General features: G+C 33.6%; 1 protein-coding gene across 2 annotated transcripts in view; it reads right to left on the reverse strand.

The window, feature by feature from the left end:
* Positions 1-27,385, reverse strand: part of LOC148180962 (neurotrimin-like) — a 117,996-nt gene that overhangs the window by 2,200 nt on the left and 88,411 nt on the right. For both annotated transcript variants that reach the window (XM_088032445.1, XM_088032439.1), the window contains exon 5: positions 24,380-24,548. In XM_088032445.1, coding sequence (XP_087888571.1) covers positions 24,380-24,548 — 169 coding nt within the window. The remainder of the gene's footprint in view (positions 1-24,379; positions 24,549-27,385) is intronic.

A 27,385-nucleotide genomic window follows, 5' to 3' on the forward strand; every position in this document is an offset into this window, starting at 1 on the left:
CTTTTCTGCCCACAAGTGTCTTGAAATGCCTTATCCGACTTTTCGAACACGACCGATTTTCTTTATAATAATTGCCTTTTAAAGTGGTAATGATATGATAATAATTATGATAATTTAGCACAAGAGCTCCCTAAATTTTTAGTTTAATATCGGAGTTTATTACTGTCCAATCAGGTATCGTCAGGACCGCACTTAATGGGCGTTAATTTTTTAAAATTGCCATAAATATTCAATAAACAATAATTTTATGAGTTATTAAATCTACCGTTAATAATAGTAATAAAAAATTAACAGCAATGATTAATATTATTTAATAGTACAAAAGTTTATATGCATGACCGATTAAAACTGAATGATTTTTCATTGCTGATAAATTTGCTATACTTACTAAGGCAATTAAAATAAATTTAATTTATTCGGCGATAATTAAAAATAGTGTTTGATGGTTAACGAGGCATAAATAAACCACTAAAATATCAAACCAAATTATGATTCTGTTGTTAGCAAGCAATAAATCGGTTCATAAATTCAAGACATAATTTCATTCTGTTTAGAATGGAGCTATAAAATAATCAAAGTTGATGAAGAGAATTTAATATTAGAAAAGTTTGTATTCTGAAATAAAAATTGATCTGAGTTAGTTAACTAGTTGTGTAACTTTTAGGCTTTTAAAATTAATTTAATAAATGATATTTACCTGTCGTCTTGATGGATTCTTATTCGAGCTGCTCAAAAACAAACCTTTCTAAGGTGAAAAACTGACAGGACCAATTCGATTATGTAAAATGTCATAATTTCCTATTAAACTATTTAGAGGGAGCTTAAAATTGCCAACATGTATTTATTTAAAGGGTTGAAAATTAAAATAACTTCCTGAATTTTTGTTAGTAAATCAACCTGAAATAATTTTCCATGCCAGTTTACATGCTTTAGATTCAAATAGACGCCGCGCGGCGTAGTTTTCTAGATGAAATTGTAAATTTCCACTTATATTCAAGCAGTTTTTTTTTAAATTATGTATTGTAATTGCAAGTTGCAAAATTTTATATGAAGAAAATGTTGTTTTAAATAAAACAAAATTTACCGTTCTTAGTGTTTTTAGTCTTAGTAAAAGTTCAGTACCAGAACAATAGAACGAAAAATATAAAATATGAAAAACAAAACAAAACGAATAAGCTCCATGTATTTTCACAACACAAACCTCGAATAGTCAAATTGTCCTCAGTGTGAAACAGTCATTAAGTCTCTGGGAGGCAACTCTGATTAATGCTGTCCTTTGTTGCCTTCTTAATAGTCCTCCTGCTTATTTTAGATAGCAAAATGTTGCGTGTTGTACATGTTGGGTTTAATCTAGGTCCTTGGCGTCCAATTTAAATGCGCAAAGCCGATTGGTCCAAACGAAGTGAAAGATAGAGCGAACACCAAGATAAATGTATAAATGTCTTGCACATTTCAATGCTTTTAACTTTGTGACCCACGCTCAATATTCCCAGACATATTTTTCATTGGTTTCTCTTTTAACATTAATCAACTTTATTTTTTGCGCTAAGTAAGTCATTATATTCCAATTTATTCCTGTTACGTTAAAAACCGTTTCCCGAGGCACATTTTCACTGATGTTCCACAAAATGTCAAAGGCTCGTTATATATTTATGAATTAATTTTGTTGATGAGAATTCCTTTACTACAGTGCCACGTCTGGAAGTTGTTTCATTACGCTTTCCCGTTGACACACGACAATACGTTTACATGTCGATGACAAGCTTTCCTATTAATTATCGCAGGCCATAATGAGTGGAGAGCACCCATTTCACCTGTGCACAGTAATTACACTTTGCGATGTTATGTGCCAGAGACTGATAGGATTCAGAGACTTAATTAGATTTTCAAGCTCCATTTGAAAACAATTTTTCAGAAAATCACATCACATTAAAACAACAATTTATACAAAAAGCGCTTAAGAAATATAATAAAGTAATGCAAAAATGGTGGATGCGCTAGGTCAATTTTTTATTTGTCTTGAATTCCTTGAAATATTTGTAAATAGATGCAAACTTATCCAAAAATAATACTAACTTCATCATCTGTAAGTGACAAGTTGAAATAGGCGACATTTCATGAAAGACTTGGTGAACTTTGTGGAAATTCTGAGAAATGCTGCTAATCGCTCAAATACAAGAGAACACAAAGTGCAAAACCAATCAACATCTTTATATCAAATCCGATCGTAAATATAAAACGAGCAAGAATTCCAGTCATCAAACGACTGAGAATTTAATTAAAATGAGTGGCAGTCAAGGGTCTGGAAGAAGAATTGTCAAGAAAGAGTTCGTTTCGAAGTTAGTGCTTATAAATAATTGTTATAAAATTTTCGGCAGTTAAGTTATAAATAAAATTGGTACTGTAATCCGGCAGCTGAAATTGATGCTGTGTAGCCAATAATTGCCTGTAGCTCTTAGGGCGCGAATTTAACGTACAATTGACATTACAATTATGCTGATAATTCTATGATGATAATAATATAGAACGCTCCAATATGATTTAGCTGGTGAATTTATAGAGATACTAATGAACCAATAAATTAACACCATAGAAGCCAGCGAGCAATGACACAATTCCAATCAATAACCACTAAAACAAAAATGTTTATTAGGTTAACTCAAAAATGTTCAAAGTTTTATACAGGGTCCGGCAACACTTGTGTCCACCCCTAAAATCGTCTTTAATTTTAAAGATAAAATTTTGAAACTTTGCATACGCTCATTGTTTATACCAAAGTTGTGTTTTATTGGTATAACGCGGGTTCCTAATTCTGCGTTTACCGGAGAATTAGGTAGTTTTCTTTTGGTACTTGTTAAATGAATAAAACACTATTTTTATTTTAAATAACGAGGTATATTAATAACGTAAATGGTAAATTGGGTGAAGTATTACAAGAATTGTTGTGATTATTGAACGGTGGTTGAATTGGTACTTGTTCTCTTACAACTATACAGAAAAATCTTAGAAAGAAGTAAAAGAAGAGAGGGTAGTTTTATGTAGATGTGATTGGTAGGAAGTGAAGAAGTGGGAATCAGTAGCAGGTGGCGGACTAAGGGTTCGGGACTTTCTCACGCCTTTGCAGGTGGCTGGATCAGAGTTCGGGAATGTTCATGCTTATTAGTAGTAATTAAAGAAGTATTAATATGGTCAGACCAACAGGATGTAAAAAGTAATAAAATCAGAGTTGGGGATCAAGACAGGGGTGCGGTTTAGACAAGAAGAAATAGCGAAATATTAAGAATTACATACGAGTCTGATTAGAGTCGCAACACTCATAGTTGACAAAGCTCTAGAAGCTACCGCAAAAAATTTATTTTTTATCACGGTTTGGTTGGCGTCGCGACGTCTAAGTATAATTTTTAGCGATTTTTGAGTTTTTGCAGAAAAAATTGCGAATTCAATTTTTTTCAACATAACTGTGATACAAATATCTGAGTTTTTATTTTAAATCTAATACAAATTGTGTTTAAAATTTGCGAAATAAACGTTGTTTTATCAAGTTAGTTTTCAAAATTCTGACAGCGCAGTGGCAAACTACGTTTACACCAAAATTTCACAAGTCACTTTATTCACTCTTATAAAGGTTAACTTTGATTAACACGGGCATGTTGCACTTTATGGACACCAGAATGACAGATGGGTGTAAACGTAGTTCCCAATTTTGACGTAATAAAATTGGAAACTAACTTGATAAAACAGCATTTTTTTCTCAAATTTTGAAGACAATTTGCATTGAATCTAAAATGACAACCGAGATATTTTTAACACATTTATAATGAAAAAAAAAAGAAATTAGAGGTTGATATCACAAACCCTCACAATTAACTAAAAATTACATTTTTAAGGCGTCGCGACGCCAAAATTATTAGTGATAAAAAACAAATCTTTGCGTCAGCTTCTAGAGCTTTGTCAACTATGAGCGTATGTAAATTTTTAAAATTTTATCTTTAAAATTAAAGACGATTTTGGGGGTGAACACAAGTGTTGCCGGACCTTGTATATTTAGATTCTGCCCCGGAAGATATTTTTAATAATGCAACAAAGTATACATGTCAAATTTTTATAACATTCTAAGCAACACATCTAGATGCAGACAGCGAATGTTCTAACAAATAATCTGCAAGAATATAGAGCTTACGTGTCGTAAACATATTCAAATTGAGGTCAGCTTCGACTGGAATACTAAAAATTTAATCCCGGATGTGTTCCGCTTAGAAATAGTGCATTTAGCGACATTCCAAATAATAGAACCGCGTTAGTACGTTGGGAGTGACTAGACCATTATTTGACACAAATATAAAACCAAACATTAGTCGCCGGACGACGTTTCTGGAATAAAAAAAAGAGCAAATTGCAGCTTCGTTAGCACATATTTTAATGAACTGCGGGATAAATGAAGGAAACATAGTTTAGAGCCGTGCAAAGCATTAGCTGTTAATGAGAAATGTAAATCATAAACAAACACGTCAGATTTAATTTCCCAAGTTGGTAAATATAGTAATAAAATGGCAATAGCTTTATCTGTTTGAACTAGGTTTTAATGGAAATAAGCGCCAGTTTTCAGATAAACAATCGTTTCCAACATTACAACGAGAGTTTAAGAATTTAATTAAACGCCGTCGTATTAAAAATCAATCTATTTGAGTAAGCAGCTTCAGTTCTACTAAACCAAAGTTATTTCCGGAACGCCTCAGAAAAAACTGGGTCCTTTCTCCACAAATTCCACGCCCTAAATAATTTAAAGTACGTTGCATAATCTGGAACCCTAAATACGCAAAGGCCAGCCTGCGACAGGATTCACATTAATTTCGTTTTAAATATTGCACATAAAAGAAAGCTTACGTCAGTTTATGTATCGTAGAAAATTAAATTGGGAGTTTATGCGTTGCGAACAGTAGATTTAGTCGATATAATGATATCAACCGGAGATTACAAGACGCTGAAGAAATTTGTGAAGCTCATTGGATCGACGGAAAGTAATCCAATATTTCAAAGTTAATTTTTCTACGAGAAAGAAGAGTTGGTCGAGCTTCGACAAGACATTTTTACAAAAATAGACTTTGTCAAGTCTAGGGCTTGTTGCATCTCATACATTATTCAGCTACGGCGAGAGCAAGATTAATTAACCTTTTTCTCAGTAAGTTTGTGTTTGACGGAGTGTTCGGAATGCCTCGCACTTGATGGGGATGGTAAATAGAATTAGCGACAAAAGAGGTCAGACAGAGGCAACAAAAAGATTCTTCAAAGAGTTACGCGACAGGGTGCTCTAGACTTATGATCAAACTAATTTAATTAAAAATAGTAAATCAGATATACAGGGTGATAAAAAAAGGCGCCCATGAGAGGAAGAACCATGCCCTGTTCAATTAAACCATCTCAGAAATCAAAGCAAAATTAATCTAAACCTAGTCCTCTTTACAATATGAATTTTTTTCAAAGGAAAAACTTGACAATGCTGCTCAACTTTTTTCAATAAAATTTGGCAGTCTCCGTAACTAAGCAACTAATACTAAGAGCTTTACAATGTCTTGTTGTAACATTGAAAAATTTTCTACAAAGCCATTGTGTATTATTGAGGTTATCTATACAGGTGTTCCAAAACTCGTAACCCAGAAAAAAAAGGTTTATAGAGGTAACAATTCTGAACTAAAATTTTGAAACAAAAATTTTTTAGCTCAAAAAATAATACAGTTAAGAAAAACGGTACCCAATCCCGAAAATAAACAGAATTTGAAAATCGGTAACTATGGACACATACTATCATTCATTGGTCAAGTGAACATTACACTCTCGTTGCCTAGGAAATTAGAATGACCTTTTACTCCACCTCTAGAATAAGCTTTTGGATTGGTTGTTAAGTTTTTATCCTTTTTTGAATACTATAAACTTAATCAATTTTTGTTTTAAAATTCACTATCTACAGGTAATTTTGAATTAGAGGCGCAAAAAAATCTATTACAGCTTATTGTAAACGAAGGAAGTTGGCAGATTTCATTTTTTAAATTGCTGTCTCAGTTTTAAGAAAAAAATAAAAGAAATTGATTTCAATTTTCATGTTACTAAGGTTACTATGCATAAGTACACTATTGACGAACAAAATGCTGTGCTTTATTGGTAAGGCTATTTTGTGCATATCAGTGGCGCCGAGTAAGGTCCGAATTTTGGAATTTTTACTTTACCTTAAAATTAATAAAAATTACCGAAAACGTCTTTTACGTATTTCCGTAAAACTTTTTTTTCCACTACCAATTCAAAATCACCCTATATATTGCTGTCGGCACTCTCGCTTGCTCTAAAGCCTCATTTCCACGGTCCGTTCTAGAGAGAACAGAATTTGATTTACGATGGAATTTGAGTTATTACACCATATTTTGCGGTCAGAAAATTTGCAAATCCTATTGCACCCTTGGTTTACAATCCTCTGTTCCGATTCGGGCGGACAAGCTGGTTGAAACGCCGAACCACCACACGGACTGCTACATTTGGTGATAACCAAACAGTTTTAATTACTCCAATTCTTTTAATTTGAACACTAATTTTTTATCATAATGTTAATAAGATAAATAACACATATAAATGTGGATTAATTTTAATAAAGATGGTGATAAATGTTGATGAACGTACTTATTTCCTGCATTGAAATTTACAGAATCATTGTATGAAAACAGGTGTGAATGAATGCAGGTAGGTACGTTTCTTATCTCTGTGAGTGGATTTACCCTTTCGAAATACCCGACAAGTCTGTATTTTTGTAGATTTGGTCAGAGTTATTACCTGAAAATTTGAATTTTTAGAATTTAGAAATTAGTGAAAGTTAACGTACCAGACATATCCACGTAATAGGTAACTTGAAGTATAAATAAAATGAAATAGATTCATGACCATTCTGTTCTGGTTCAAATGAACGAACCATCTTGTCTGACCGACATCGGTCCGGCGAACATTTCAACACAGAACCAAGACAGAATCGGTTCGGCGGACATTTCAATTCAGAACCAAGACAGAACGCAACGGACACACAGAACGCACAGAATCATTGAAACTAAGTTAAGTTAATACGTTAAGATAAAATCTTACTGGATTTAAATTGATGATTGCTGACATTATTTTACTGGTGGAAAAGTTATTTAAACATCAATTCTGGGCGTCTAATTTCAATTATTCTGTGCGTTCTGTGTTGAACTGTCCGGTGCGTTCTGTCTTGGTTCTGCGTTGAAATGTCCGCCGAACCGATGTCGAACAGACAAGATGGTTCGTTCATTTGAACCAGTACAGAATGTTCATGCATTTATTTTATTTTATTAATACTTCAAGTTACCTATTACGTGGATATGTCGGTATGTTAACTTTAATTAATCTCCAGAAAATTCAATTCATAGAACGAAATTAAAAATTCAAATCTTCAGGTAATAACTCTGACTAAATCCACAAAAATACAGACCTGTCGGTTATTTCAAAAGGGTATTTAAGAAGGGTAGATAAGAAACCTACCAACCTGCATTCATTGACGCCTGTTTTCATACAATAATTCTATAAATTTCAATGCAGAAAGTAAGTACGTTCATCTAGATTTATCACCATTTTTATTAAAATTAATCCACATTTATATGTTATTTACTTAATTAACATTATGATAAAAAATTAGTGTTCAAATTAAAAGAATTGGAGTAATTAAAACTGTTTGGTTATCACCAAATGTAGTAGTCCGTGTGGTGGTTCGGCGTTTCAACCAGCTTGTCCGCCCGAATCGGAACAGAGGATTGTAAACCAAGGGTGCAATAGGATTTGCAAATTTTCTGACCGCAAAATATGGTGCAATAACTCAAATTCCATCGTAAATCAAATTCTGTTCTCTCTAGAACGGACCGTGGAAATGAGGCTAAAATGTCATGAGTTCTGGAACACCTGTATAGTATCCACAAAAATTATTTTTAGCTATATTCAGAAAACTTGTATTTTTTTTAAATATGTTGTTACATTGTCAAAAAAATGTAAAAACAACCTAATCACTTATTATTGCATTTTAATAAAACTGTTAACGTATAAATTTGTCAAACGCATTTTTGCTATTATGTGTTCCCATATTCTGCAACATTTAATAAAATTGTTATTGATGATAATTGATGAATTTGTAATCAATAATTCATTTAATAGCATTGTGCACTTACAGGATTTATTTTTAATTTTTTATTATTTATTTATTTTACAGCATCATACCATTAAATAGATAATATTAGCGGTTATTAACTTAAAAGTTTGGAAAATGACACATAATTACTGACGACTTCTGTATTCAATCATGTAAATATGACAAATCGGCACGTAAAGTTGACAGTTAGAACACTATAGTATTTTACAGTAGAAGCGTGTTTGAGCAGCCATTACGGCCGAGTCAGAATGTTTGTAAGATGAGGCCCTTGTAACGGACTTGTATTGTATTGTATTGTGAGTGCACAAACTTTAAAACAAATTTGTACTCTCAAAAGTCAAAAGACAAAAAGTTTACAATGTCTTGCTTTATTGCATAAGGAGCTAGTTTAAAATACTAGTTTAGCAGTGCTTTCATAGTACATATATTATAATAAATTATCGAACATCTTATAAAACTGGATTGCACGAATTGTAGGGCTTACAACTAGGATATTTTTAACTTACAATATCCCGATACATCGTCGGTCCTAATTTCGAATTCAAAATTTTAGAAATTTCTTCTGTTTAACATAAACAAGTGTCACTAATATGTTCAATTTGACCTAAGAGATCCCATTCTAATAAATGTAACGTTCTTCAAGATTATTTGAATAGTGTTACGCAACAAAGATCCAGCCACTGTCGTCTAAAAACAGAGATCATGGCTATTCAAGCCTTAATTTTACCGATTCTGTAGTGCAAAATTGCAGTAACACTGCTGTAGCACATAAGCAGGACTATTAGCTTTAAGAATTTGAGGTGCATATGAAGGTTAACAGATGGTGACAGTTTTAATCGATTTAATAACGCGAAGAGAAACATCAAAAATTTTTGTGGGTTGGATCTTTGTTGCATAACACCAATTATTTAGTAATGATGCCTACTGAAACATATGTATTAATGCATGAATTAATTATCTGTAAAGACCTCCAGTCGATTTAGAATTGATTCATTCAGAGATCTGAGAATTATATATTTATACTCGACCGCAAACTGAGGTCTCCTTCATATATACTAAAATGATTAAGAAACAGAATAAGGGTCCCGGATTATTATAAGTCGCAGAAGTGAGTCAAGTACTCAAAAACTTTGTATTTGGCATGTAAAGTCAAAACTTACAAATTCCGTCTTTAAAAGAATTTTAGCGTCGTTTTCTTGTTTCAATTAGAGGGTATTTACCCACAAAGAGGTACTTCCTTCAGTAATCTTTTAGGTACAATCGGATTTCATCATTGAACGTCAAGAAGGATCTTAGCATTCTTATTGTTTTTAACCTATTTACAGTGAAATTAACCCCTTTGAAACGATAAGCGACTATATTCTTTGCCTTTGTCTTTCTAGACAGTTTATCTTCTTGTTTAACTTTACTACTGTTAATTTTGCTAATTAATATTAAAAAAGCACACTCCCTACGGAATGGCAACAATGGCACTAATTAATTTCTAAGAGATCTTCTAAGTTAGAGAGACAGAACTACCAACACATCTCAAGTTATAACTAAAATATAATATATTAAAAATAAACTGTGTTTTTAAATTTTGGGTTACAATACAATTAGTTTCAACAATTTTTGTTTTAAAACAGAAATAAGCAAGACAATGGCGATGTATTTATAACAAGATTACACCACTGAATAAACTAATAGTACCTGCAGCAGAATACAGAGTAGTTTACTCTCGGATTACTTTTTACCTAAGTTATAGAATAAAATCGTAGCCTACAAATAAAAAAAACATTTCACTTTTAATAGCCTTCAAATAACGTAATGAAAAGATTGGAATAATTTCAGTCATTCCAAAAATGCAATAACACACGTTTAATTCAAGCAAGTTCCCACCTTTGTTGCATTTTTCCCACTCTTTAATTGCGCCAAATTTACTTCAAAAACACACTTTCAAGCTTTTAACTCCACGACTATGGACATTTTTACGAGACGACTTTTGCAACTTCTTTAACTGCGAAAAGCTTTAGATTGTGGCAAAAACATTTGATGTATTAAAGCGTCGGCTCGTGAATTATCGAAATTGGTTCTTTGACCGAATCATAAGAGAGCAAAAGCAATTAAAAAGCCAATTTTAATTAGACAGGTCTGGAAAGTTCTTGTGTTTTCACACGAACTGAAAATTGTTGAGCGAACTGATAATTAATTTACAGTTTTACATTAATAAACGATGGAAACAAACGAGCTCGTCGTACTTAAATTAATCGCTTCTAGACTTAGGACGTAGTTGATTTTGTTCGGGGTAAGTGCTCTCTCTATCGAAAATTTATTAGGCAATCTAATTTCAAAGCGAAGAGAATAAAAGAAAATTGTCGGTTTTTAAAAGGTGTTTAGTGGAGTGGGACTTTTTATTTTGCAGTGTTCGTTTAAGAGATTAAAGTCGTGAAGCTTTTAATTAATACTTTTTGATGAAAGACTAGAAGGATACGATAGAACACCTTTTCTAACAGCAATGCGGTTGTGCAAGTGTTCATTGCTTCACGTTTTAAACCAAATTAATTCCACACATTTCAAGTTGCTTACCGGAATGTTAAGAATCTTCAAGTTACATTCAGTTAAAAGCACCAGATTTGAACAGAATGCAGGAATTTCCTTTGAACGTTTAAATCTATCGAAAACTGGTGGAAGCGTGGAAAGATCAATCTAACAATCAGTGTAAAGACATTTTCAATAACTTCAGAATATTAATAATATTAAAATTGCCAAATTAATCAACGCTTTCCAGATGAAAAAACACTTGTTTTCGTGACTAATTATAACCATTTGTTTCATAACTGAAATATTTTTGAGCAGTCTTGTTTAAAAAAACAAACACACCTCTTAATTAAAACGTTCTTTGAACAAAATCCAGACGAATGCTAATGAGACAAATCCTGATGCCGAAAAGAGAGACATAAATAACAACAAACCCATTACCATCCTCAGTGTTCGGCGAAAGCTCAGTGCGTGTGAGTCCGTTAGTAGGTTCGGAATCGATTCAATCTCGAACTTTGTAACAGAGCTTTCACCTTAAAGCTCTACGCACTCCGAGTGCTTTCTCGTGTCGGTTTAAGCCAACTTTAGTGCGTTATTATTGCATTAAATGATACAAAAAATCATTTACTAATTAAATCCGCCATCTTCTGTCCCATAATTGGCTCACTTTTCTGAAACCTTTTTTAAGAGTAGTATTGTAGGGGAAATAGATTGCTTGAATAATTAATGTTATTTTAAAGGGATGTTTGGAAAGAGCAGAAAAAATCCCGCCACGAGGAAAAAGCTCGGCTACGCTTATCCCTTTTACAATTGAGAATATCAACAAGGCAAAAGCTGCCTGGGACATGTTCTATTATTCAGCGGACGCCCAAAGGAACGGGATTTCTGCAGAATTTGTGGATTTTTTCACCGCAAGCGGATGCTACCAATTTAATAAACGAAGTGGAATAAGGAAGATAATTAATGTAGTTTCAAGGCAGAATCTAAATTTGCCACAGACATCTTCCAAGGTTATTCATCTAAACCAGACAATTTATTAATAGCACACCAGAAAAAATCTTCTACATTACATCATGATGTAATTTAACTCTTGTCCATGACAGCTCACAAAAAGCTACCTTCTATTTTAGGTAAATTAATTACTCTTGAAATTAGATCATATTCTAAACTCAATAAGGACGAAGAAGTTTGTAAACTTCCAGTTTTTCTTAAAAAATCGTCGAGATTGTGGAAAGTTGCATCAACTGATCGGTTTCACTTTTATGTCGACTTCAAACCAATAATTGTGTTAAATTTTCTACAAAAAGTTCTATCGGATTGCGATCAAAGTAAAACAGAAGGTTGAGCAATGTCAAAGTTTGTAGCCTAAAAGACCATCAAAGCAAACACTTTTTCATTCTGCATCAATAAAAACTGCAATTTTCGCCCCGCTAAATGGATGCGAGAATGGCGGTTTTCACACAAATATTGATATTAAAATTATTTGTTATTATTAAAAAGTTTAACAATAAGACAATCCTATTTGTACTAATTTTTACAATTTTCTTTTTTGGATTTTTTGGTTTCGGTGCGGTCAAATTGAAATAGATGTTGACTGTCTCGTTTTTACTTTACTTTACACAAATTGGTGTAAAACCATAAATCTTTTTCTTTGCAATTTAACTCCCTCTGCTGAAAGATAAATTAAGTTGGTGTTTTTATTTTTCCCTAATTGCGTTAGATAAGTTGATCAAAATAAAATCAATACAATTTTAATTTGATTGCTTGTTATTCTAATTAATTTAAAAAATAAAATGGAATTGGACTGCAGCAGAAAGGTTTATTATTAGTCTTTGGCAAACTACGGACCAAATATTTATTGGTAATTGCCAGATATTTTATGGATCTTTTGGAATTTCCTTTCATAGCCAAGTTGTATTTTCTTTTTGTTTCATTTTGTTTTTACAAAATATATGTAGGTAGTCAAACTTTTCGCCTTTTAATTAGAAAAAAGGACTACAGCTCAACAACATGATTTTAATCGCCGAAGAAATATTCCAATAATGTTCTTCCATTAGACCTCCTTTCCTCCTTAATAATTTTCCGCGCCGTAAGTCTGATTGGCTGATAAATCTCGCCCAACACCTTGTGGGACTCGAATAACGAAGACCAAGTGTTCATGTAAATTTTGTCTGGATCCAATTCCTGTGAGAGATGAAGGGATGGGGCGAAGACAAATAGTTGAGGTGAAAGAGGATCGATCAGCAGACCTTAGCTTGGGCGGCCGGACACATTCAACCCCCTTTTTTACACACCCTCAGGCAATTCCACTTATCCTGAATGTGTAAAACATCAACTTGTTTCGGGAGGATCTTCCCAGCTTGGAAGAGCTTAATTAAACCTTGATAGATGCGGGAGTGGTGACGAAGAATTTAGCTATTCTAATGGGATATTGATCAGTACGTAAAAAACGTTTAGAGCAAAAGTTTAGTTTTTATTTACGGGATTATACCAACAGGAAATTCGATAAAGCTTTGTTTCTGGAATTGGTAATGCATGACGAAAAACTGTTCCGGTTGAAAGCGGAATGCGAAATTTCACGATGTTATTGCTGAATTTTTACCATTGTTGATTTTAATTCACTCGGCGATAGAAAAAGGCTGTTTGCTTATTTATAGCATGTTAAGGCAGTTCCCATTAACTCTAGGGAACAAATAGCAGAATTGATGCGACAACGGAAAAACCGAACTCGCGTTTGAATGAAATGAAACGGATGAATTTTTTGTTTGTGTTTTTGCCTGATTACAGTACGTGACTAAACAAATCGTTTTCCAGAGGATTTTTGTGGAAATGGAATACTTTTATTGGCAGAATACGACCAAATCACGTATTTCTGGAAAATGGAATTTATACTCAAATATCATAAATTTGTGTTCTAAAATGATAAAGGACTTCTTTACCCAACATGCATTTATGACCACGAGACTAACAAAAACCAACACTGGCTTTGCAGACACCATTTATAACAATTTGGACTGCAGCTGAGGACTTCATTGGCCGTATTTTATTTCTCTGTCAACTTAAAATTTTCTCAAAAGCATGGATTTATCACGTGGCAACACTTGCACCTAAGAAATTTCTAGTTGACGTAAATACTTAAAAAAAAAACACCTAATACTTATTTGTTGTTTTTTTTTAATGTTGAAGAAAACTGTTCTTATTCTAGCTAGTTGTTAACTCCGTCTTTAATTAAATTAACCATAATGACCCGTTCTCCACCCTTAACAAGTGCTTACTCTGTATAAATACTCTGATAATATTAGCTTTTTTGCTCTTCATGCAATCAGCGCTTCTGAATATGCATAGTTGTTAATGCAAGCGTTTCCGTAATTTGCTACCACTGAACGATCAATGCACAAAATTTTCGTTCATTATGTAATATACGTAGCTCATTTCACTTGCTGCAACTGCAGCATTTTTCTTTTAGCGTTTTATTTTACGCTCATAAATAGAAAAGCTCCAAGTGCATGTTTCTGAACCACGTATATTATTGTGCTTGTTATTGTTATTGAATAAATAAGCTTGGAGTGTGTACTTACTACTCTTTTATTTTTGAAAACTTTAAGATTAATTTGAAACAGTTCCTGTTATATTCATTGTATTGCTTCTTTTATTATTTGGAAAATTTAGAAAAATCACTCAAGTCAACAATGGTATTTCACTAAATTACAATGGAAATTGCACACTATTCCGTGTCTGCAACCGTGCATACATGAAACCAAGATGTTGTTTCTCTTTTGTGTTTGATGTTTCTAGTTTATTTCCAAAACTCACTCTGCACATCTTATTACGTTTGACGTTCTTTTATGGAGTATTGTACAAAGCTTATTTGTTTCATTGCGTTTATGTTTGCGTTATTGAGTTTAAAATTTTGTTTTGACTTGGAGAATAGCTATTTTTAAAACAAGTTGTGAAATGATATTGTTTTACGCACTAGTACTCATCCATTTTGCACGAGTATTAAGCAAAATTTTTTCTACAATCGTAGCAAAATTTAATATTACCTAACAGTTCTAACAAACATATTAAAGCTAATACTTTTCTTGAGGAATTTACGGACAGTTTTTGAGTGGGGTTTCAGTTTCAATTTTTTCGCAGATTCAACGTTTATATGCGTAAACTCTCAAAAAAATTGATAAATCATATTTTATAAAATGGGGTACAAAACCATTGATTACTTACAATTTCAATGCCTGCCAAGTGACAATAATTGTTTACATTTAACCAACATTTTTATTCGATGTTGCTAAGATGACGAAGCTGTTAACGCATCCAATGCGAAAACAGTCTGTTAACGCATTAAAAACAATTGCAGAATAGTATATTAAAGAACGTGTTTTATAATGGCCAATTTGGTGGCACCAATGCCATTATAAAACAAGTCTTTGTACTATTTTTGCGAATTTGCACCCTTTTTTTAATAAACAATTTAAATTTTCCAACTCGAAGAGTTTTCGTGTTACACGATTGGTAATGGTTTTGTAACCACGACTTGCCCCTTGATTTTCAAATTCAATTTAAAATTTGACATTTATTGAGTTTCTAAATTTTAACCTAACCTCACAACCTGTATTCACATCTATTATATTTAGATACAGATATTGTTGGCCGCAAAGGACAATTCAATTATATTGATACATTTTCTATTCACGCAGCAATTTCTTAAACACGAATCGTAAAAATTGACCAAGAACTTGACAGGAAACGGGTGACAGCCAGACTAATTAGTTCTGCCAATTCTTAAAAAACAAAATTTCCTACTTTGAGTTCTCTTATACCTATAAACGACTCCAAATTGTGTACTTTAATGGACCTATTAAAGCGGCAAATTTGAAAAATACTTTTGTTTACTTGTACGCCATTTTTACGTACTTGTGACTAAAAATGTGTCACCTACTTCTAAATTAAATAACAATCAAAATGTCAACTTTATATAGCGATTACGGAAAAAGCTTATTTTACAACCGATAGAAATTTTTCTCTGGCCAGTTTCATTTTTATTTGGCATATTGAGCACCCTTCTTCATTTTCTTGTTGCCAATTCCTCAAGGTCAAGCGAGCTTTCGACCACACCGAAGCAAAAAGCACACTGGGGAAATTATGAGACGATTCCCATATATCCAGGAAAGTCCATGAATTTCCGTTGTATAATTCGGGGTGAACAGTATTTTTCCACGGTAATAATTGTTAAGCAGCCTAAACCCACGAAATGGAAAACTGTATAGCGAAGCTTCTCTGTGTGGGTTCTTAAGGAGCTTACACCATCACCAAGGAAGCGAAACGGATTAAGCTTTTCAGGTGGTTAGGGTAGAAGAAAGCTTCTAATCCACATCAAATACACTAATTATACTCACACCGATAACACGAATCGTTGAGAATATTTCCTTGAAGGCGTATTTTAATAAAAAGCGAGCTTTAAGACGAAGCTTGTCTAGTACGTGTTACAAGATTACGACTTGGACAAATTGAATTGCTAAAGTTTGACGTCATCGTTACAGTCAAAGCAGAGCTTGATTGAAGCTAGAAATAAAATGCATCGACAAAGAGTGCACTCGCAAAGTAAACAAATTATAGTTGCTACAAGTTAGTCTTGCAGAAATTAGCATTTATTGAATAATTCGGTTAGACCCGTAATCTACGTCGTTTACCGTTTACCGCACCGAAAAAATGTCACTTTAAAACTGCTTGTATGATCTACAATGGAAGAAACCGGTTATGCTCCCCTTTTGTACTTTTTTCTTCATACCATTCTAAGCACATTTTGCAATTTCAAGCTCCGTTTTAGCGTATTTTCGTTTGATTTACGATTAAGAGTTTTATCTCCCCAAATCAAGCACCTCCCTAAGTCACTTCGCAAAGTTGCCGCATGCACTTTAAATCTTTATATGCAAGTTCCCGCCGCAAACCGTCATCTAAAACTCCAAATATAATTCAATCTAAAGTTGCAGTGCAAGTTGCTGCACCCTGACTTTAATAAAACCTAAAACTCTTTACCGCGCCCTACTCCGGTAAATTTCCGGGCGAAATCTCCCAGAATCCGGCATTAACGACTAGATTGTGTGGAAACCGTACCAGTGACGTGTGCATCCGTCTCAATGACGCAGTTGTGCAACAGGAATTGACAAAAACTCATTTGAATTTTCAACATCGAACTGAACGATAAAGGATATTTTATGACATTCTAATCTAGATAGGTCGTTCTTAGCACTGCGACAATTTAACTTGCTGTAACGAGTTATGGAACTTTCCAACACAATTAAACGTAAATGAGTGTCAAGTTCTTTGTTTTACAACCACCACTCTAGCTTGCTGCTGTTCGGATCCATGGCGTTTCCCTCGACTTTCGTAAGCAAAGTTTTTTTATTCCACTTCGCTTGATGTTGTATCATTGCTACAGATGACGATGAGAATTGGAGCGGTTGTAAATAATATTCCGGGTCATAAAATTAAAATTCTTTTCACTGTTTTCTTTTTTGGGACGTCGCTAGCAATAGGGAAATTTTTTCGTTTTTCATCCTATATTAGCATAAACTGGAAAGTCTGCACTACACAAATTAAACCTTTCAAACTAGGTGGCCCTCGGAATTCTGTAGACTCGCTTTTTTCGTGGACCTCGCTTTTCCGTGGCGTTGGATATTAATTTGAGATTGTTTATTTGTTACATTATAAAACAATAAAGGCGAGTTTTACAGAATTCCGAGGGCCACCTAGTTAATTGTATTTTGTCATTCAACATTTAGCAAAGAAAGTTTTAAAATAACTTCATATTTTGTGCTTTTTGATTTTTGAAACTCTGATACAAATAACTACGCATGGCAAAATGAAGAATTTTCTGAAAATTTAAAAAAAAAAAAACTGAAAGGATTAAAAAAAAATAACCAAGGGGCTTCGCTATTAAAAATTTAACAGTACTACGCAGAACATTCATAAATCAGGCAGGCTGCGCCTTTAAAGGTTTCTGAGTCCATTGCAAATTCGATTACAATCAAAGAAGAAAAAATATACACACGGTGTAGTCTCAGATTTCAGCAATAATAATTATAAATGGGCTACAATAATAATTTATATTTTGGAACTCATTGTTTGGAAACGAACTATTTGTTTAAGCTTATTCATTCATAAATTGGTATTGACCAGAGGCTGAGTTCACCTGATTTCCTCGCTGACTGTCTTGTAATTTCGTCTAACTTCCCCTGATTTTCTTTTGATGTCGTCTAACTTCTGATTTTCAATTGATATCCTAATGTCTTAATATCTTAATGATTTTATCTTATTGTCTAGTGATTTCTTATTGATGACATGACTTGTCATAGATTAATACTTCTCAAAAATGGCTTACACTTAACTTCTTCTTATTTCCTCGCTAATTTTCCCTGATTTCTTTTAGATTTCGTCTAACAATCCCTGATTTTCTTGTGATTTTGTCTGACTTTCTCTGGATTCCTATTGATTCTCCCTGATATACTAATGATTTTCCAATGATTTCGTCCAACTTTTTTTGATTTTTTGTATTACGTCTAAGTTTTCTTTATTTCGTAACGAATTCCTCTGATTCATAGTGATTTATTAAGACTGATACATTGATTTCCCAGGAACATTAATCTCAGAAGTTAAATTTTTTAAAAATGGCGTACGCCAAACTTTCCTTTATTTCTTTGTAATTTCTTGTAATTTTGTCCAAATTCCCCTGATTTTTTTATGACTTCGTCTAACTTCCCTTGATATCATAATGATTTCATCTGATTTCCTTTTGATTGGCCTCTGATGTTCTAATATTTTTCCCTGATTCTTTAGTGATTTCGTCTAACTTCCCCTGATCTAGTGATTTCCTCTGATCTCCTATTGATTGACCCTAATTTTCAACTGATTTCTCATTCATTTCCCTGATTTTTTCGTGATTTTTCTGGGAGGTTAACCTCTCGGGTATCGCTGTTTGCAAAAAAAGGTTTATTTGCGCTCTTTCTTGAACTCATGCAATTACACAATAGATTCACAGTTTTTGAAGAAAGACTGCTGTTGATAATTTTTGTTTATGGCGACAGTTCAATTCATAGAATTCCACAGTAATTAAGGCGATTTCTAAGTTAGTGTCCGCTAAGTCATAAAATGGTTGGAACCCATGACAGGTCCCACAGCTTCTCAAACGCAAAACCGACAGCAAAAAATTGAACAAATTTTGTAACTTCAATTATCCCCGATAACATCATTGCTACTTCAATATTCTATTTATTTTGTATTATTTTATTTCTATGTTTAAATGAAAATGTAGGCAGAAGGCGAATTCTTTTATTCTTGACAACCTTTTTTGGATAACTTTTGTTACTGCTGTTCTATTATCAACACCGTTTTGGTGGTTTATTGTTTTCCTTTTCCAACCCCTGTTATCATAAGTTATGAACGAAGATGAAAAACACTTAATCGAGAGTCGTACCCGTACCACATTCACAAAAGAAAAGGGTAAATAGGATGTGATTATTACTGATTTACAGCAGCCCCATTTTATGGTTTAGAGGACACCAACTCAGAAATCGCCTGTACCTTCCAAAATATTCTTTTTTTTACCGAAATAAGGACCTAAAGAACTCATTTAGCACACCCAAAACAAATACTTGTATTCGAAACATGCGTAAAATATCTATTTTCTTGTAAATCGAGAGTACGGTTTCGCAAATAATTCATGTCAAATTATGTTTTTTTCAGCTCGGACTGATTTTAATAAGTGGAGTTTCTTTCGAAGAAAAGAAGCCGCTACCGTAAACTATATTTTATGTATTTAAACATTTTGTATAAACATCGTGTAATTGTAGATGTACGGTTTGGGGTATGTTCAAGGGTTCAGTTTTTTTTTCGTTGAACTACAATAAAACGACCATCAGGATGGTCGTTTTTTTCTAGTGAGAAAAGTTGTAGGCTGATGTCGGTACTTGTCATAAAAAACAAAACTAATTAAGAATCATGTACTGCGATGGTTTATTCTTTTTGTGTAATGAGTACCACAATTAAGCCATACATACTTGCATTTTTAGTCTCCCTAATATCTACTGCTTTAGAACGATTAAAAATCGGCCGAGTCGTAAATAGTACTTACGTTTTGGGGTATTTATGTCAACGATTTTTTTTAAACTACAATAAATCGACTATCAGGATGTCCGGTCGCATTCTTTATATAAGTTTCGCATTCTTTATCTCTTGTTAATTTATTGTTTTCTTGGAGTTCATATTTGTTTATCAGTTCATTCGTAATGAACATTATTTTATTCGATCGTACATCATTAATTCCATCAGTTCCTCTCAAATTACTAAAGACCCCGCGAAAGAATCGAACATTCGAAGCTCGGCTATGAACTTCTAGTGTCGGTACCAAATAATGATTTTATGGCTTAATTGAGGTAGTCACTACCCAATAGAACAAAACCACCAAATAGCAGATTCTAAAATTTTCTCATTGTTAAAGACATCGGTAAAATTCGCTTAATTTGTTTAATCCCTCTAATATCCGCTGTCTTACAGCGATTAAAAATTTGACCGAATCGTAAATGTTCACCAAAATTTGAACTCGTCGCATCAAGTTAATTTATCTCTTGAAATTTTGTTAACTGTAAGTATATAGTATCCTTTTAACGTCTCCTTTGACTTTTGATAAGATTGTGCAAATCTATTTGTTCATATTTAGTCGGAATTGACACTTTGAAAAAAATAGCTTGCTACTTCACATTGAAAATGTATCAATATTGTGTACTACATATTAAAAATAAGCGCCGAACAGGCTCCTTGAGAATTTTTTGTTTTCTTCGAGTTGTTTATCAGTTCATTCACTATTATACAATGAAGAATATTTTTTTTTATATCATCAGAACAGAATAAGTTAGGATTCATTTGAAGATTTTTTTTTGTAACTTCTCCTCCTACCAAAATCACACGCTTGCAATAAAATTTCCATCGGTAACTGTTTCGAGAAATATCCCAATATGCGAAAAATGAATGAAAAATCGTATTTGTCTCGATACGCTACGGTTTCCAGAGATAATAAAGTACGACTTTGTTGTAGTGGGTCGGGAATGGATTAAAATTTAGAAAAACGAAATTGATTACACGTTCGGTTCTTTGATTAAGTAAGCTTTAAGTAATAAAGTCTTCGTCACCGAGAAAGGGCGGTCAAGTTTGTTTAACCACTTCAAATCCCAAGAAAAGAGGTAAAAAATACTGGTCATAATACTCGGGCAACACTTGAAGCTCCGCTGTCAAGTTACAGTTATTACAGCAGGTACTCACTTCACAAAGGCATTAAACCAGTAAATTGGCAAATTCGGTAAAATTCACCAGTCGCTTGTCTGATGGTCGTTTTTTTCAGGTGAGGATAGGTGTGGACCGTGGAGATCTGCCTTGACTTTCGATAAAATCACGGCAATCTATTTTTTGATAGTCGAAATTTCAAAAAAGAGCCCGTTAGATACTTGCTATCTATGCAAATTGTGTCGACAAATGTTTGTTCATCAAATGAACAATTAATTCGCGCTTGTAAAGAGGAGTTTCGAAACATGCTTTCAGATGTTCAAGTGTAAGATACACATACATACCTTGACGGTCAAAAAGATTCTGTATTAAAAATAAGCCGAACTCGATTAATAAATCAATCTCCGCCGATGTTTTCTTCGTTGCTCGGACCGATTGAAATAAGTGCCGAGAAAAAAAGCAGCTACCGTACTTGTTATGTATACAAAAAATCAGACCCTTTTTTGGAACGGTGATAGATCTTTATGACTCTCTCGACATTATGGTTATGGTTTTGTCCCCGCGAGGACCGACGTACGGCGATATTTAAAAATTGATTTTGCGAAAATCAAACGGCCGAAGAGGACGAAAACCCGCCACTTTGTTAGTTTGGAAATTCGTCGGCAAAAGGGCAAAAGGAGCGAGAATAGTACAGTTCGGTCGTGAAAACTATCAAATTTTTGACGTTTGAAAAAATAGTAGATTTTTTTAGACGGCTGAAAAGTGATACTTTTTGTCGAGCAATTAAATTGTAGTAGCAAGGCGAAGCGTAGCGTATGCAAAATTGCGAACAGCAAAGTCACTCTTATTTATCCAATTCTCATATACCTCCTTCTTATCTCCGCTTGAACAGTTGTCGGCATGACTTTAAAACTTAATTGGAGTACTCACTACACAATAGTACCAATTTACCGAATAGCAGATTTTGTTATTGATGAAAAACATCGGTAAAATGTGCCACCCGACTATCCCTGTCTGATGGTCGTTTTTTTTTTCTGGTGACAAAGGGTGTGGAGTGGATGTCGGTACTTATAAATACTCATATATAACAAAACTAACTCAGATGGTGTACTCCTTTTGTGTAAAAAGTATCTTATTAAGTCATACACTTTTGCACTTTTAGTCTCGTCTAATATCTATTTACTGCTTTAGAACGATTATAAGTTGGCCGAGTCGTAAATGGTACTTGCGTTTTGGGGTATTTATGATGAACGGTTCCCTTTTCTTTTTTTGTTAAACTACAATATAACGACCATCAGGACTTCTTAATCCCTTGTTAATTTATTGTTTTCTTCCAGTTCATATTTGTTTATCGCGATTATCGCTGTGTGATGGTCGTTGTTTTAGTTGTGTGAAGAGGAATGCAGTGATGTCGATTTAGAATTAAGAATTAAATTATAAAGAATATTTTATTTATATCATCAGAACAGAATAAGTTAAGATTCATTTGTAGATTTTTTTTTGTAACTTTTCTCCGTACCAAAATCACATACGTGCAATAAAATTTCCATCGGTAACTGTTTCGAGAAATATCCCACTGTGAAAAAAATGAATGAAAAATGATACGCTACGGTTTCGAGAGATAATAAAGTACGACTTTGTTGCAGAAGGTCGGGAATGGATTAAAATTTAGAAAAATTAAATTCATTACACGTTCGGTTCTTTGATTATGCTTTAAGTAATAAAGTCTTCGTCACCCGAAAGCGGCGGTCCAGTTTGTTTACCACTTCAGATCCCAAGAGAGGAGGTAAAAATTACAATAGTATTTGAAGCTTCGCTGTCAAGTTACAGCAGGTACCAAATAGTGATTTTATGGCTTAATTGCAGTACTCACTATACAAAAGCATTAAACCAGTAAATTAGCAGATTCTGAAATTTTCTTATTTTTTACTCCTTTTGTGTAAAGATTTCCCGCATTTTTAGTCTCTCCAATATCAACGATTAAAAATCGACCGAGTCGTAATAAAATTCGATAATCGTCACGTTCATTTCATTTATCTGTTGTACTTTCGCATAAGTATCCTTAAAAATAGCCTGTTAGATACTTGGTATTTATGAATGTTTGTCCATCAAATGATAATCTGTGATTAAACAATGAATTCGCGCTTGTAAATTGAAGTTTTGAAATATGCTTAAAGATTTTCAAGTGTTCAAGTTACGCATACATACCCAAAACACACCTTGATGGTCAAAGAGATCCTGTATTAAAAATAAGTCGAATTCGATTAAGAAATCAATCTCCGCTAATGTTTCCTTCGTTGCTCGAACCGATTTAAATAAGTGCCGAGAAAAAAAGCCGCTACCGTACATGTTGTGTGTACAAAAAATCAGACCCTTTTCTGAAATGTTTACTGCATCTTTATGACTGCTCTAGACTTAATAGTTATGGTTTTGTCCCCACGAACATTAAAGCATTTTGAAATATCTACCACGTCAGCAAAGGCGGACGAACGAAAACGACTTTCAAAAGTCTCTCACGCGAAAAGCAAAAATCGGAAAAGGACCAAACCACAACCACCGGAATCTCGGGAAAGTGTACGTTTGGGAAAGCTCGGCGAAAGTGTCGAGAAAAAATCGGTGAAAGAAGGTACTCGCGCAAAACTACGTAACTCGTTCGCCGGTATTAGAGGCGTTCCGCCTGTACACGTTTTATATATATAGTAATATACAAATTTATCAAGTTCAATAAAAGAGCTATTTTAATTAAGATAATTTACAATACATATTTTTTGTCGCATTAAAAATTCTAAGCAATTTATCAAGTTTCGGTTTAAGGCAAATTAGGGGAAAAAGAGTTAATTAATAAGCGAACTTATCGACGCCAGCTGGTTACTTTTTTCTTCTGAAAATTAACTATCTTCCAGCCAACTAACAAATACATATTTTAGTAATTGTCAGTTGAAATAATGTAAGATGTGAAAATCGTTAGATTATATTAGTTATTTCGCCAATTAAACATTTATTTATCTATTTATATTCAATAATTCTAATAAATTTCACTTACTAAAATATTAAAACAAAACTTCTTCATATTGTGGTCAAAAATAAAAGCGATGGTCTGTCGCCTTCTCAGAATAAATAATAAATTTAGAACAGTACCCCTGACGTTGCAAGTGTCACAAACTTCGCCCCTATTATACAAATCTATTATTTAGATTATTTAGAGACGTGTAAAACTCGGTTTAAGTGAAAGAACGAGCGACCCACCTGCAACACCGGAAAAGCTTTTATGTAGTTTGCTTTTATAAAATTATTTACCGCAGTTTAGTTGTAATGGAGGGTTGTAACGTGGGGTAAAACCATTTATGTGATTTAAATCATCGACCGAGGTGGAAATAATAAGAATGAGAATTTCCTCACCGTTTAGCACGTGCACGATAACTGTCTTGGGGTTAGCGTTCGAGGGGTTGCATGTATATTTCCCAGAATCGGAATCTTTAGCTCTCTGAACGAGAAGGTAGCTGAAAGTGATGTCGCCTTTCTCGGTGATGACGCTCACACCTCCGCGAGGGGAGTCGTAGTTGATCTCCTGGAAATAACATCGATATTAATACAGAGAAAAATAGAATTGATAGGAAGGGTGGGAATAATACAAAAATCGGATGCATTTTTCTATACTACTCGAGGTACAAATTTTCCAGCGCGAAAATATTCTTTAAGCAAACATTTCGTAACATAAACAAAAACTCTTAGCTTTCCCAGCTCAAGAAACCGTGAATGGATAATATTTTCTTATATTTATGGCTTCCACAGAGTCGACAAAACACTAAATATTCTCGACAATGAAAAGTAATTTTTATTTTAAAAATACTTATCTCTGTTACCTTTTTTTTCTTTGTTAAATCCGAGAAACACCTCGTGAAACTTTCTATTTATGTCTCCATTCATTGTCGTTAAATTTAACCGCTCGCGTAATTTATTTTACTGTTATCACAAGCATCAAAACAAACATATTATTTAATAAATTTTCTCTCACAAAACGGGTTGAGCAAGAGTTTGTTTCCTCCTGGCAAACAAAACTGTTTTCACGGAAAAAACACTTTGCTAAAACATTAATTAAAGATCACCAAAATTCCGGTGACATGTCGAAATAGGATATTAATTAACGAGCGTATTGTAAAGCTACTATTGCAGGAGGATGAGAATTGTAACATGAGCCAAAGGCGTGTGCAGCAATAATAGCTTTATAACATCCGACTAAAATAATGAAACAATGTATGCAAATAATATTTTAGACTATAATCAGTGTTTTGGTAAAGGTTGCTTTTCTTTGCTCTTGAACGGCCCATGTAATCCAACTTTTTTGCTGCACTGCTGCAGCTTCTTAGCACTGAAAGCGTAAAAGTGCAACTGAAAAATGTGCTCTACAATTAAAGAGGCCATAAAATATCTTTTTTCAGCGACTTCAAAAAGCACACCGTTTAGATAAGGACCCATTATGGTCTAATTCCATGACAAAATCGATCAAAATCCTCCATAATCAAGCACCGGTTCTGAAATGAACCTTTGTACCAACCCTTTAAACATTTCACTACAAGGAATCTACTTAAGGCAACATTCCTCCCAGTTTATCACGTCGAGAATTTCAATTTTTCGAAGGGTTCAGCCGTGTCCTATTTAGATGCACATACCTAGGAAGGAATTCCGGAGTCGAAATGAAATTATTACGGTCTGCTTCCAAGAAGGTGACGTAATAGAACGATGTGTCATGTGACCTTAAAACCTGCCCGGAGATTGGACAGCGACGTATTTGTGTTAGTAGGATTAGCCGTTCGTAAATCTGTCTCGTGTTGCATAAGAGGTCAGTTTTAATTCTGTTTAGGGCTTTTGTAAGGTTGGAAATGATTTGTGTGTTTTGGGATGATAAATTGCCAATTTTGTTCCCGGGATTTAAATTGTCAATAATGGACGCGATTTGAGCCGCTTAGATAATAATCAGTCAAGTGGATGATGTCGGCCTTTTTTAATTGCTTTTTATTTACTTGGGATAAACAAAATTGGGAAAAACATGATGGCTAACTACAGAGCAAATAAGAAGTGTTCATTAGCTTAATTACCCAAACGCAGTTTTAATTGGGAAGGGTGAAAGTTTGGGTTTCTATATGGACTATGCGCGCTTGACGCTTTCAGAATTTTAGGTAGTGATCTAGGTGAAGAATATACTGTGCTAGCTGACACTTGTACTCTCTTTTAACTTCGATTGTTGTTTGATCTCATCTGAAACTTTAATATTTTTCATAATATAGTGTCAAATTAAAACTGACTAAATTAAAAATTAAAACTTTTTCCGTGTTTTTAAGTTACCCCTTTACATCTCCCACTCCATTGTCCTTGTACTTATCACCTCCCCATTTACTTCCACAGCATTAATTTACATTTTTCCTGCTTGAACAAGCGAAACGCAATTTTTCTGTTTACCACTTTACCAGCGAGCGCTCCCTCGGAAAATGTTGTGTCATTTTAAATTTATTTAAAATTCCGTGGCGTATTTTCCCCACAAAACAAACTTTTTTCACATAATTTCCGTCTTAATAACGAAATAAGAAAACTCGACTGTTATAACGCAAAATTTACGTCAATATTGAGATTAGAAATAAGTTGACATAAATTTGCTAATAAATTGCAATGTCGAATTTCATCCGAGGTTTGTAAACAGAGGAAGAGCCCCTAGAATGTGTTGTTTGGCAATTAATTGATTAATCAATCAGCCAAGCAAACGTTGTGTGTATATATGCATAATGACTATGCTCACCCTTTGTGTCAATAGGGGTAATTAGTGTACCACCAGGTTTGTCAAAAAGATGTTGATTATTGAGTGGTCAAAGGATTTGTGGGTCGGTAAACAAGAGAATTAGAGGGTCATTTGTAAATATCTGCAGACTTTTTGTTTCAAAATAAAGATAAATTCACAGTATAAAACTAGCTTAGATATAGTATCGAACCGTCTTTTAGGGCAGTGCATTTTAAAATCTAGATTTACGAAAATTATAGCCTATAAATATCGAGTCCCAGGTTTCTCAACTTCTCGAAATTACCTTATAAGTTTTCAGGGAGCAATTTAACGCCCAAAGTTTATAGAAAAGTCGTTACTTGTTTCAAATTTAACTTCATTTTTCAAACTTCTACATCCCGAAACTATGTCAATGTTGCAGATCTATTTTTTCGCCTGTAACTTTACGTTAAAGAGCCATAGTTTTAACTTTTAAACATCATTTCCGTGTGCTTTCGTATAATGTAATCATGTAAAACTTGTGGAAGTATTAAACTGAAAAGACATAATTAAACGAAAATGCAAGCTTCTAGTAGATTCTCCGAGCTTAACTATGACACTAACTAACTTGCATAAAATACGACAGAACGATGCTT

The sequence above is a fragment of the Gnatocerus cornutus genome, chromosome 1 (genome assembly GCF_029298725.1).
Source record: "Gnatocerus cornutus isolate USDA-ARS CGAHR chromosome 1, icGnaCorn1.1, whole genome shotgun sequence".
Taxonomy (NCBI): Eukaryota; Metazoa; Arthropoda; class Insecta; order Coleoptera; family Tenebrionidae; genus Gnatocerus; species Gnatocerus cornutus.